The 12,950-nt window shown below is 44.9% G+C and overlaps 1 protein-coding gene across 5 annotated transcripts in view; it reads left to right on the top strand.

Annotated features, from left to right (window-relative positions):
• The window catches only part of LMO3 (LIM domain only 3), a 69,053-nt gene that overhangs the window by 7,377 nt on the left and 48,726 nt on the right, over positions 1-12,950 (top strand). Inside the window, exons 1-4 of one of the 5 annotated variants that reach the window (XM_088055821.1) lie at positions 1,565-1,729; positions 1,947-2,012; positions 4,601-4,678; positions 9,461-9,674. In XM_088055821.1, the coding sequence (XP_087911947.1) occupies positions 9,469-9,674 (206 nt within the window). In that variant the 5' untranslated portion in view covers positions 1,565-1,729; positions 1,947-2,012; positions 4,601-4,678; positions 9,461-9,468. Of the gene's footprint in view, positions 1-1,564; positions 1,730-1,946; positions 2,013-2,904; positions 3,061-4,600; positions 4,679-9,460; positions 9,675-12,950 lie in introns of those variants that run through there. The other 4 variants (XM_005526966.3, XM_005526967.3, XM_005526964.3 and 1 more) reach the window with 4 other exon arrangements.

The following is a 12,950-nucleotide window of genomic DNA, read 5'->3' as shown; positions in this document are numbered from 1 at the left end:
CAAGTTTGGCTTTTCTCTATGTGCAGATCAAATCTGCAGAAGGGGGCTCTGTTAGTCTGCTGCCTCTGGTTGTGCTTTTCGGGTTCTTGCTCAGGTTGGTTGTGGCTGAGTTTTGTTACTACTTAGAGGGAGAGGGGGCAAGGGATTTGTTCATTGCACAGTATGCTTGTTGCAGGAACCTCTATATATGTATATTTATATGTATTAAAAAAAGAGAGAGAGAAGCTTACAATGGGGGAGGTGGGGGAACCTGTCCTAAACATATACATTTCTGAGGTTGCTTTGATTTTTATTAGAGCTGCTGGATTATACGAGGGAGAGGTGTAGATGGCAGAGCACTTCAATGCTTTTAAATCTTTCTTGGGTCTTGAAAGACTTCTATAATATGAGTGTCATTCAAATTTAGGGTATATTGTAAGCTGACATCTTTCAAAGCTTTGTGGAAATCTAGCGTGGTGCTTCTAATAGCAGACAACAGATATTCACTTTGAAGTCTGAAAACTATTCACAAATTCTTAATCTGGTCTTTCTCCAACTGCAGATGGCTCTTAGAGGAAGATGCTTTGGATTTTTTTAACTTTATTTACAGTAGGCTAGGCTCAACATCTTTATTATAAAACACGAAGGAACAATCATCTGTGAGTGTGACTGAATATCAAAGTATGCTCTACCTCTCGTGTGCTTGCATGTCTGTCTGTCTTGTGGTCAAGGGTGTTCAGCACCTGTAACAAACCCCCTGTCTATTATTTCCCCCCCCCGTTTCCAACACTAGGTAGGGAATAAGTGTGTGTCTTCAGCTCCTGGGACGAGGATGCTGTAGGGGGGAAATGGCTTGGCTTCCTCCAGCATTCGGCTTGAGAAGTGCAGCGAGGGGGGTGGCATGTGGCAAGCGGGGCCCGGGGGTGGCACAGCCGGGGACGGTGCCGGGGAGCGAGCGGGAAACTTTCTCAGCGGAGTTTCCCCTGCTTCCTGAGCAGCTTACATCTAGCACGGGGAGAGGCAGAGTTTTCACCTTCAGGGATTTTTCTCATTACTCATTAATAGAGAGATATGGATCTTGCCTTTTTTTTTTTTTTTTTTTTTTTTTTTTTTTTTTTTTTAGCGTGGGCAACTTCTGGTTTTGCTGAAGCCAAGTATTTTGGGAGGAGTGATGGAGGGTGGGGGGCGCGACTCTCCCCTGGCTGCCCGGGTCTGCTGCTGGAGCACTCTTTGGGAAGGTGATCCTGAGCTGCTTCGGCAGAGGTCACTTGTGTGTGTGTGTGTGTGTGTGTGTGTGTCCCTGGTGTTTGTGTCTAGCATATGCATGTGGTTTTGCTGACTGCACTTGCAGGCTTGTAAATTTTCACCATGGGAAATTACCAACAAAGCCCAATCTGTCTCCTGGCTGCTTTGCACTTTCCGAGGGCGGCTGTACTTGAGCGAGCTGCAGAACGAGAGAGAAAAGCGAGAGGGAGAGAGAGAGAGAGAGAGAGAAAGGGGGAGTTGGGAGGGGGGAAGGGGGAGAGGAAGGGTGGGTGGGTGGGTGGAGGGGGAGAGAGGTAAATAGCCTTAAATCGGAAGGGAGCTGCTTCTCTGTGGTCTTCCACAAGAGCTGCCTGGGCTCTGCTGGCTCAGTAATAACTGAGTGACCTTTTCTTTCGCTGTATTATGTCTGGCTGGTAAGGGATTGCATTTTGCAGCTGATAAAGCCCTGACTTCATTCAACTCGGCTCCTCACACGCTGCTTTAGGTAAGTTGTCTTCAGCCAGGACGGAGACAGACAGCCTTGGACTGCAAGATACTAAAAGGAGGACACCTGTAGCTCGGATGCGGTCAACACAATTACTTGGCGGATCCTTGAGGACCTCATTATTTTAAACTTAAAGAATAGCGATCTCCCTCCCCATCTCTCCCACCCCCTCTTTATTTTTTTCCCCAAACAATGCTTCTTTTTGACCTTTTCCAAGGAGAAGAGCTACAAAGCAGCCACTGTGCTTATTGAACTGCCTCCCCTGTATCGCTTAATTGAGAAGGTAAGTGAGGCAACTGTGTACATAAGCTTTGGGTCATTTGTGTATGTGTGCCTGCATCACTCTCTCTCCCTCTCTCTCTCTCTGAGTCATGAGCCGGGGCTGCAATACACACACACATCTCCGCACTGCAACTTTCACTCGAGCTGCAGCTCTGCTGAGACTGTTTTGTTTAAATCATGTGAGGCTTCATTATTTTTATGATGAGACATGAAATACATGCAAGCAGAGGATGCTGAGCGAAACCCATCCGACTGTACGTCTCGAGAAATAGCAGTCAAAGTTAACAATGAATTGCAGCCCCACCGCTACACCCCCCCTCCCCGTTATTATTGTTATTATTATTCTTGCTTCTTCCAGAGCTTCTCGAAACATGCTCACAATTATCAAGGGAGTCGGTTAATTTCCCACTCCCCGGCTTTAATCCACAAGCCTCCCCGTACAGCAGTTTAATTTGCAGCTGGTTCGGTGCAGGGTTAACCCTTTGGGCCGAGCGGAGGCAGGAGCGGGGCGGGGAGCCCGGGGGGCAGCGGGGCCGGCAGGGACGCGCTCCGCCTGCGGGCTCCGGGCTCCCGCATCCTGCCTCTCCCGGGCCGCCGACAGGGAAGGGCAGCCAAGCTGGCGTTGTGCAGCGGTACTTCTGGCTGCGAGCATTTCTCTTTTCTCCTCTTTATTTTTTTTTTTTTTTTTTTCCCTCTCTTCCCCCCCTCCTTTTCCCTTCCTAGCGAGCACGATACGCTATGCTAACGCCGCATGTGACAGTTTAATCAAACCCATTTGTTACAACAAAGCTAAGAGACCGCTGGGATTATAGGCTTAGGGCAGAGTTAGGGGAGCATGTGGCTGTGTGGCTCGCTCGGGGTGTGCCGTCCCCCCCATGCGCACCCCGGCCCCGCCGCCCCCCGCCCCCGCTGCGGCGCGCCGCGCTCCCGCTCACTTGACCCCAGCCGAGGAAGCACTTGCTACTTTTGCCGGGATTTGGTGCTTCAATGAGAAGGAGCTCTCCAGGCGCCCGTAAATCAACTCATGCAGAAAAAGGAGAAAAGTTTTGGTAAGGCGGCGGTGGCCGGCGCGCAGCGGTGCGCTCCCGGGGGGAGGCGGGGGGGGGGCTCCTCTTTTCTGTCCTCTCCCGTTCTCAGCGCTCTGCCAGCGGCTCCGTGGCTCCGAGGAGACCCCAAATGCCGCTTCCTAGGACAGCTCTGTAGGACCGCTCTTTAAAGCGATTCGTTTTGCTGGCTGCAACAAACATCGCGACGTGCGGTCCCCGACACCTCCCTCTCCCCATCCTTGCGATGCTCGGGAAGGAATTGGCATAAAAGGCTTGAGCGTCTAACTCCGGAAAGGGATTCTTTGTTGTGGAGTATATGTTTCTTATTTATTTTTTTATTTTGCATGTGAGCTGCATCAAAATTGAACTCAGTCTTGCAAATCTCTTGTTGGCCTTTGCCAAGCACTAGCACTTTGCTGCCATGGTAACTGTAATTAAACTGATAAGAGTGGAAAAATGTCAGTATCTCTGAGCCTTGCAGCTGCATTGGAGAAAAAGGGAATCAAATTGGTTCCCAGCACCACTGCTCTAAAAAAGGAGGGGGAGAGTGGTGGGAGGGGGGGGCTGGGGGAGAGAGATGGGGGGGACACGCCAGGGGTAGGAACATAGCTCAGCAGCTCCAGCCCCTGAGATCTGGGTACATCTATTTGCTGTGCTGTCCCTTAGGGGGCTACAGCCTGCAGGGATGCTCTGGGCCAGTGAACAGAGAGAAACAAGCTTTTAGGCCAAATCTAGCTTTCAAAAAGAGAAGGGGGAAAAGAAGAAGAGAAATCTTTTGTTTGGTGTCTCTTGGCAATCGACTAGCCATGTTGGCCAAATTCTTTTAATCTGTATCACTGCTCCCAGCTGTGGGACTGCATTCCCATTTTTATTTTTTGCCTAGCCTCTTCTCGTTTCCTTTTTTTTTTCTTTTTCCATCCCCTCCTTTCCAACCCATATCCTTTATTTAGAGTGGGGGGGGGAAAAAAAAATCAAAAATAATAAAGAAAAAAGCAGATTCCTCTGTAGAAGAATGGGCAGGAGGTGAAGTTTAGTTATATACCAAGGAAAATTAACTCAAAAGTATACAGAAGAGGCTATATTCAGAGTGCTGAAATCCTTACTTTTATTTTTTTTTTTTAAAGAAGCCCGAGTGTTATGGAGTTGCGGTTACTTTGTTGTGTTAACTACAGAAGCTGAGACTGTGCGGATGAATGGCACAGAACAAGAGAGCATAATGGAGGCAATCAACCGTTAGGCTGGTTCACAATGCAATCCAGGCAATTAAAAGCTCACCAGAGTTTAAATGAAATGGTTCCACTTACTTCTGTGCACCACACTGCACAGGCTATTATTTATGTCTCTTTTTTTAATTATGATTTCCCTTAAACTGTCAAATAACTCAGAATAGCAGGGTCTCGGAGGCAATAAGAATTTTCCACTGAACAATTTACATGCCAATCTAAAACTAGTTACGACTCCTGATGTGCTACATATGAGTTCTGAAATGTTTCTTAGCTTCTGAAACCTCAACTTTTTTTTTACTTTTTTTTTTTTCCCCGAGTCTGTGTGTGCTGCCCTGAATTACTGGAGCTCTGAATGCTTTTAGGATGAAGCTACAAAGTGAGAAAGCACCAGAAAAGTATTCTTTTTACCTTCTCCTAGACCCCTAACTCTCTTGTTGTCTGCATGTTGTCTGTCAGTTTGCTTTTAAAGACTGATTCACCCAATACTTAATTTGCCCCAAACTGATTTTTCAATTGTTTTTTTTTTTTTCCTAAGCTGAGGCAAGTTTGCCCTTTTGTGCTGTCTGTGCTACTGTCTTTGGTAGAACTGTGTGCATGCTTCTGAGAAAGGGGGGAAGAGTGGTCTTTAAAAGTTTGCAAGAGATCCAGTGCATATTACCCAACTCTTCCTCCCAAGGACTGCCTGTACCACAAACAAGAACTGAGTTCTCAGTGCCTCATGCCACGCTCAGCACCATCAGGGACTAATCCCACTTACAGATGCTTCTAAATCACTAACACAATATAGTTCATTACATCAAATCTTCATTCCCTTTGATTTTTGAGAAGGATGATGATTTGAGCGAGATGGATTTTTGTTCCTCTGCCTTCCCCGGGAGCCTAATTTAGCTTTTTCCAGCAACCATTCCTCTTTATCATGAAATCATAGTTACAAATCAGTTGACAGTGTTTCATCTCACGATAATAACAATAAACAGGGAGGGGAGTCAGTTCCATCGAACTTATTCGGGGAGATCGGGAGAAATCTGAAAACCTGCAAGTCAGGTTTTTAAGTTGTCCCTACAAAAATCCTAAAGGTGGTGAATGGTGATGAAGAAGTCTTATTCCTGCCACAGCTCTGCAGTTTATGTGCAGTATCCTGGGGACTGGGGGTGGAGGAAGGGAGGGAGCGCAGGGAAGGATAGAGGAAGCCCTTGAAAGCGTATTGGGGTGAAATAAAAAGGGTTTGTTTGACAGTGACAGACTAGGCACTGAAATTTCTCAGTTCTGAGAACTGATCTGCTCTGTGATGCAGAGCATGGGTAGAACTCAGCAGAACTAAAGGGAAAGCTGGGTTTGATTTTCCTTCTTTTTTTTTTTTTTTTTTTTTTTTTTAACAGCCTGGGTGTAGCACTTAGGGAATTGTATGATGTTTTGAAAGTGCTCCATAAGCTCTGCTATCCAGGGGGAGGGGGAGAGGAAGGCAGCAGGGCTGTGCACTGCCACCTGATATTTCAGCAATGAGCAGTTTGGATGGGCTTGTGGGTGCTGTCAGCCTCTGAAAAGGCCCTTCCCATGTCCTAGGAAATAAATGAGTACTTAAACCGCAGCCTGTGAAAAGCTGGCTGACAGTAAGCTGCAAGGTATTCTTATTGCCAAATTAAGGGAGAGCTAAAAATACACGAGCACGTATCTGGAGAGTGCAACTGCATCGGAGATCTTATGGGAATGCTAAAGGAGAGAGAGATGGTCTGTGAGGTGATCTGCATCAGGGTGACTCGTGCAATACAGGGGAAAAAAGTAATAAAACGTTCTCTTGTCAAAACTAGGGGATTGAAACTGGGCGTGTGAAGAAAAGGACATTTTCAAATTCGGAGATTTGTCAAACAGTTCTTGACTTTGTTTAGAACCCTTCTGCACTTCCAAAAAAACATGACTTCTTTTCTTTTCTCTTTTTTTTTTTTTTTTTGTTTTAAAATAAAGCAGTAGTTTGGGGATTTGTAAGTAATAAACTAGAACCAGCTTCATTGCAAGTAAAGTGAGAACAGATCAGATCTATCAGAGGAGAAAAGCATTCCTTCCCTCCAAAAGCTGCTGCAGATAGAATCCCTAATCTGAAGGTGCTGCCAGTGGAGTGTCAGGACCACCTTCTCTCTCTGCCTCGGGAAAATAGGCTTGCAGGGTTGCAAATACTCCTTCCATGGGGTGTTTGCCCCTTTGCAGTTGTCCCTGCAAGAGGGTTTTTGGCTAAGCAGGGTGGATGACGGGGCTCTGCCTACTTTCCTCCTGGGGCAAGTATCTCCAAAGCTGTGCAGGCTATGTGCAAGCTGCAGTTTTATTTGTAATACAATAACCTCATGTTTGCAGCATATACCTCGGGAATTATCAGGCTTGATTACTGCAATCTGCTCAGACATTCACTTGTTTGGCCGTGTTTCTGTGGCATCTTGTTCCCTTCAGACAGCTCAGGACAGTAGATCAGCCTGGATCAGAGACTGTCAGCCTCCACTCTCTAACCCGCTTCCTTATCAGGCGATGAAATTTTTACATTAAGATTTTTTTCGTTAAAGCCTTTAACTGTGTTGGCTCCTAGTTTATTCTGGTTTCCCTCGAGCTAAAGATTAAAGTCCTAGAACAGCCCTTCATGCTTCTAAACTTCTTTTTTTCTTTTTTTACTGAGTTACAAAAAATTTATACAAATTGTGGAGGATTTTGTGCATTTGTCTTCTTCATGGCCAAAGAGAGGGTCGGGGGATAATCCTGTTGTTGGCACCCAGTGGATATTTACACTCTACTGTGAAAAGGAACATACAGATTAAGGCTTTTTGACCAAGTGATGTTATTAGAGTTTCAGCAGAAGTACCTTCACAGTCTGGTATAGGCTCCTTACCAAAAATCTCTGGTATTTTCACTGCTTTCAGTCATTTATTTGTAGTCATGTTACTTTGCTGTTTCATGGTTGTAAGCCTGGATTCAGGGGAGTCAGCTGTCAACTGAAAGTGCTGTAAAGGTTCAGCCTTTGTCTCATGGTGCCTTCTCAAGAGGAAATGTGAGTGTTCATTCCCAGACCTGCCTCAGACTGTGGAGCCCAGCGCAGGTCACTGGATCTCATCCTGCCCCTTGGGAATGAGAGACAGATCTTAGGAGTCTGTGCCTGGTGAGGAGCTATGAGCATCAACTGGGGAGTGATGGGAGCGGCAGCACTGACAATTTTTATGCAGGTTGATAGACAAATGCAGACCTCACACTTCTGTCATGAGGTTTAGAAGTTGTGCAGCAGCACTGCCGGGGTGCTTTGGGGGGTGTCTGCTAGCAGAACTGCCTGCACACACCACACAACAGCTCCTCCACCAGATAAATGTCTCACCCCAAGGTGTGTGATAGGCTGCACTGCAGAGAGGAGCAAGGCTGCTGTGCTCATATGTCACAATAAGAATTACTATTTTAATTCAGCCATCAGCTTTGCAGGTGGGACTTAGGAGTTCAGCTCGGGAGCGCTGGAAAGTCACTTAGCTGAGACTAAGAGAGACTGAGAGAAAGCAACATGCAGTTGCTGCACTCCACATAAATGCCTTGTGTTCTACACATACCTGTGTGGAGATCCCTGGGATGCCTCAGCCTCTTTGCAGCTCTAATATCCACAAAGGCATGCTCTACCATCGCTTCAAGTGTTACGCTGGTTTTCGTGTTTTTCTTACGAGGGATTTCAAAAAAGAAAACACGAACCAAACCAAACAAGTTAACTCCAGGTAGAAGAGTGTTCATCATCAGGGGCTCTTGAATTTGTTACTCCTTGCCATGAGACTCTATTTGGCCTTTCCCAGTTTCTGGATAGTAATAGGGTTCCAAACCCCAAATGCTGGAGTAGGATTTGCTTGTTCCCCTGTCTTGACAAACTCTTGTTGCAGTATTCAGATGCAGTCCAGTGAGTAGCATCTTTTTGAAGTTACATCCCTGGCTCCCAAACAGTGAGGTAACCCACTACTGAACAGCGTGTCGGCTCTTCCCTTCTCTCCTGTGCCTGCATGGTGCCCACTAAAATATCCACAGGGCTATTATTTTGCTTATCCTAAGAGGTAACTGTGAGAGAATTAGTCTGAGTGCACTGGGACTGCAGATAAACCAGAGAGACCAGTCTGTGAGCATTTTGGGGCAGTGACCTCTCCCCATTTACTGTAAAGCCGAGGGCAATTGATTTTTGAATGGATCCCTGGAAGCTGGCTGTGTTGCTCTGAGTAACATCGCTCAACTGTGTTCCACTTTTCGCCGGTTCTGTCCATTAAACAGTGTTTTAGGTGTTTGAATGGTTTTTTAAATGCTCTCAGCTATTACATCAAAAGGTGCATATATACTTAATGGACACTACTGTACTCCTTGTCCCGAAGTAGCTGTTGGCTAAAACTGGGATTGGAAAGCAGGACAGCATTCTTTTATTATTTTTTTTTTTCCCCTTCACAAACTAGAACCTCTCTGACCTTGTGCAGATTATTTTAAGTCAGATTTTTCAGAAGGTCCTTACACTGCAGGTTGTGACTGGCATTGCTGGTACTAAAGTCTTTGGAAATCTCATTGCTTCATTAACATGTCTGAAAAGAACTAAAATATTAGAAAACAAAACAGCCTCTTGCCAGCATCAAAATTTCTGTGTCAAATCTCTCAGACACTCTTGCTCCATGCCTCTAAAAGCTCCAATCTTCTTTAAAAACTGAAGTGCTTTTATATTTTATAAAGATAGCATAAATAAGTCCAAATATGTGGATTTAACTATGTTTGCCATATGGATAGCCTGTTTATTTAAATTTTGGGTTGTTAAGTATTGTAGATGTGCTGTTTATTTAAATTTTGCGTCGCTAAATATTGGATACTGTGGCTGAAATTGGATAACTTTTCAACTGGACTGTTTTAATATTTCATGGGTTTTTTTTAATCTTATTTCTTTTCAGCAAGGAGACCAGGTAAATGAGGTGTTAAAGAGAAGCTGTGGAACTGGAGCAGTGGAAGTTCCTGCTCTCAGATTTATCTTAGCCTTGTTTTCAGCTTGCTGTAGACTGACTAGGTTATTTTATCCGACCTACACCATTGACTTTTAAATGAACTGGGTGTGGGGGGAGCGGCGAGGTGGAGGGAGGAAAGGGAAGGAGATTTTGTACTTGGGAGAATATCTATTTTCAGTCTTCTCTTGTCTTACTGTATTTCAGGTATACAAATGCTCTCAGTCCAGCCAGACACCAAGCCGAAAGGTTGTGCTGGCTGCAACCGTAAGATTAAAGACCGATATCTTCTAAAGGCCCTGGACAAATATTGGCATGAAGACTGCCTGAAATGTGCCTGCTGTGACTGTCGCCTGGGGGAGGTGGGCTCTACCTTGTACACCAAAGCCAACCTTATCCTTTGTCGCAGAGACTATCTGAGGTAGGTCACGGCCTTCTTCAAACTCGGGAAATCTGTTCGGCCCTTCCTGCAGGGCTGCGGGGCCGGGTCTTGGTGGAGGTGAGGAGCCAAATACTGAAATGTGGAGGTTAAATTAAAATCTGGGTCAAAGAGCGCACACAGCCAGGTCGTGGAGGTGGTTGCCAGATTTCTGATGCTGGTGCTGGTGTAGAAGAGGGCGATTTTCCCCTGCTTCCCACAGCGCTGTGCTGCTGGGGAGGCGGTGGTCTCCTGCTCCCCTTCCTCCTGGCAGCACGGTGGTGGCCAGGTGTCGCAGCCTGAAACCACACATGTGGTTTTCACCTCAGGGCAGGGTTGGAACCCTGTGGGTGAGGAACATTTCACCCACCTTCGCTTTTGTCCTCTTAGTTTGCCGAGGGATTTCGTTCGTGGCACTCAAGCTTTTAGGGCACTCAGCTGCTAGAAGCTGGACCAGGATAAACCACTGAATTCCCCATTTTTAATAACCACAAGTCTGGGCTCCAATCCACTCTGCTCCTGGTTCCAGTTGGTGGCCCAGGTGGGATCTGGCTAACCTGTGGCCACTTGTTAGAAGTAGCAAATCAGAACCTGCTTTTCAATTTCATTGCTTTCTTGTGGGCCCACATTCCCAAAAGTACTTGAGGAATAACTCGTAGCAAAGTGCTGGTGAGCAGCACCAGGATAGTTTATCTCCACATCGTGTGTCAGTAGGGCTGCTTTGCAGGATATAAGTTTAACTGGGAAGTTGAGTCTCCCTGGGCTCTCAATGATAAATAGAAAGAAAAGGGTCCTCTAGGGTGATTCCGAGCACCTATTTCCCATAGTAACACCTTTCCTCCATTCCCTGTGGAGGGGGTCTAATGGGAATAGCTGCTCCAGGCTAAGGTGAACCTCTGGGAATATTCCCCCTGCCCCTTTAGTGAAGCCTTTTCCTTTTAAAGGGACATCGAAGTCACTAATACATTGGGGAAAAATTAAAATTCTTTTTGAATGCGTTAACTTCCAAGTTCCGCTTAAGTACAGGTACCAAACAGGAGGTTCCCACACCCTGATCAGTTCCCAAGTTGTATACCATGAGCAGGGTGGAACAGGAATCAAGACTAAAGCCCTAACAACGATTGGTACTCTGGCTCTCCACGTAACCAACTCTAGAAGAAAAGAGTGGAACAAAAACCTTCACAAACGCACCATGCATTTGTTGAGCTTGGGCTGAAAGGCAGATCAGGTTCTTCAGATGAGCTTAGACTACTTAATGGTAAAAGTATTCTGCTATTAAAGCTCTGAACTGAACCCAAGATAGCACAGAGGCTGCATCTTAAACCCACTGTGTTAAAGCTGCCAAAGTAGTAGGTAACAAAACCTCACTTTTAAAACCTGTTGGAACAGAAGGGAATTGTTGTACGTGAACTTAAGTCTCTTGTGGTCCTTAGGTAAATGTGTGGAGAAGGGGTTTGAAAATGGTTTTGGTGCGAGGAAGTAACATCCCAATTTTGAAACCCATTTTAATAATCTTTATACAACAAATGCCTGCAGGAGGGAGAGAACTGCTATGGCTGTTTCATCTGAGTTCCAAATTTACAGGAGACTTTGAGCTTACTGAATCTCCCAAGTGCTTGTGCAGCAGATTTAATGTTTTGAAATCAAATGTTTAAAATCAAAACCAGAAATGATGTGGTAGGAGAGATATGAGCAAAGCATTTCCCCAGCACAGATGCATTCACACACGCTCTTGCTCTCTGGTCTTTGAGGGTTTAACAGGAGTAAATATTTTGCTAACAGATTGTTAAAACTCATACTTAGTGATTCAGAGAAAGGAGATTTTTTTTTTTTTGTCATGATCATATTCAAACTGGTCTTTCATTTATTTCTTCATACATAGCACCTTTTACTTTTGCATGTGAAACCAGCACACATGAGAAATCCTATAATTGGTTTTAAGATGTTTCTGATTTTTGTCTGTGGATTTATTGAGTCTTAATGAAGCTATTTTGTTAAGATTTTTTTTTTATTTATTTTGAGCGATACTTGTGAGTGCATAGATTTAAACTTGGTATTTACACTAAACTTCGAACTGATGCACTTAAGGTAATTGCAGACAGTCATTTGCCTCATTGCATCTTATCTACTTAGTTATGCAGTGAACCTATAAAAGTGATCTTTTTAGTGCTAATATACAAACTAGTTAAATTTTCTCTAGCTTTGTAGCTGAATAAGCTTTCATATTTAGGAACCCACTAGATATGAATTTAAGGAACAAATTGCATTGTACTAATGATCACATTAGACTTCGATTATGGTTTCAAACTATCTTCTTAGGGTTTTTTTTCTTTCTAACCATAAAGGGAGTCTTTGCTGCGTATAAAACTGTTCTGGCTTCCTATTAATTTATGTGGTGCCCTCTAGAGGATATGTGGCTTGAACGATACTATAAAGAGTAAAATTGCTTATTAACTTGTCTCTCAGTGTTCATTATGCCTTTCAATAAGACAGGCATTCTACAGATGCTACAAGCAATCATGTAGCCAGTTTGGGTGCTTTAGCATTCATGTTTAAGTTCATAAATGGTGTGATTGTGTCTCTGCCTGTTTGCAAAAATAGTTCCAGTATCTTTCATTTAGAGATGCCTGCCAAAAGAGCTACACCCTCCCTCAGCCCTGATGCACGCTCTCGCGCTGCAGTCGAGCCCTGAGGTCCCCACTTTGAGCTTCTTATAAATGCTCTGTATCTTCAGAACTTCAAAACTTGCTTTGCTTTAGCTGTCTCCTTTGGTAAAATTAGTTAATTATACTGCATTAAAACCCTTTTCTCCAGATTGGGAGGGATTGAGGGAATGGAAGGAATCTTTAATGAGGTAATGAGCTTGAAAGATGCTGCGGGTGTGGGGGGCCTTGCCCTGGAATCTGGCTCATGTCAGGCACTCGGGTGGTTCCCGAGGTGGCACAGGACACCGGGGTGTCGGGGTGGCCGTGGCAGGAACGAGCTCAGTTTTGTTAACGAGGACAGGAACTGACCTGAGTAAAGAAAGGGCTCAATGTTAGAAGTAACACACTCTGCAAAAATGATATGCAGAGTATAATTCCCCTGCAGGCCTCTTCTTCTGCTTATACACTCCTGGGTTAGAAAGTGAAGACTTAATTTCAGGAACTTAGGTTTACGCCAATATTTCAGGTCCATTTATAGTAAGTGAAATATGCAAGAACTTTTTTTTTTTCTCCCCTTCCTGTCCTCCAGAGCTGTACGGTGACATCTTAATGCATCAGCCTATCTGTCCTCTGT

Source organism: Pseudopodoces humilis, chromosome 5 (genome assembly GCF_049639895.1).
Source record: "Pseudopodoces humilis isolate 2021_Gansu_Grassland_sample_001 chromosome 5, ASM4963989v1, whole genome shotgun sequence".
Lineage (NCBI taxonomy): Eukaryota > Metazoa > Chordata > Aves > Passeriformes > Paridae > Pseudopodoces > Pseudopodoces humilis.
The sequence above is the reverse complement of the archived record's forward strand: the minus strand, read 5'-3'. Positions and strand labels throughout refer to the sequence as shown.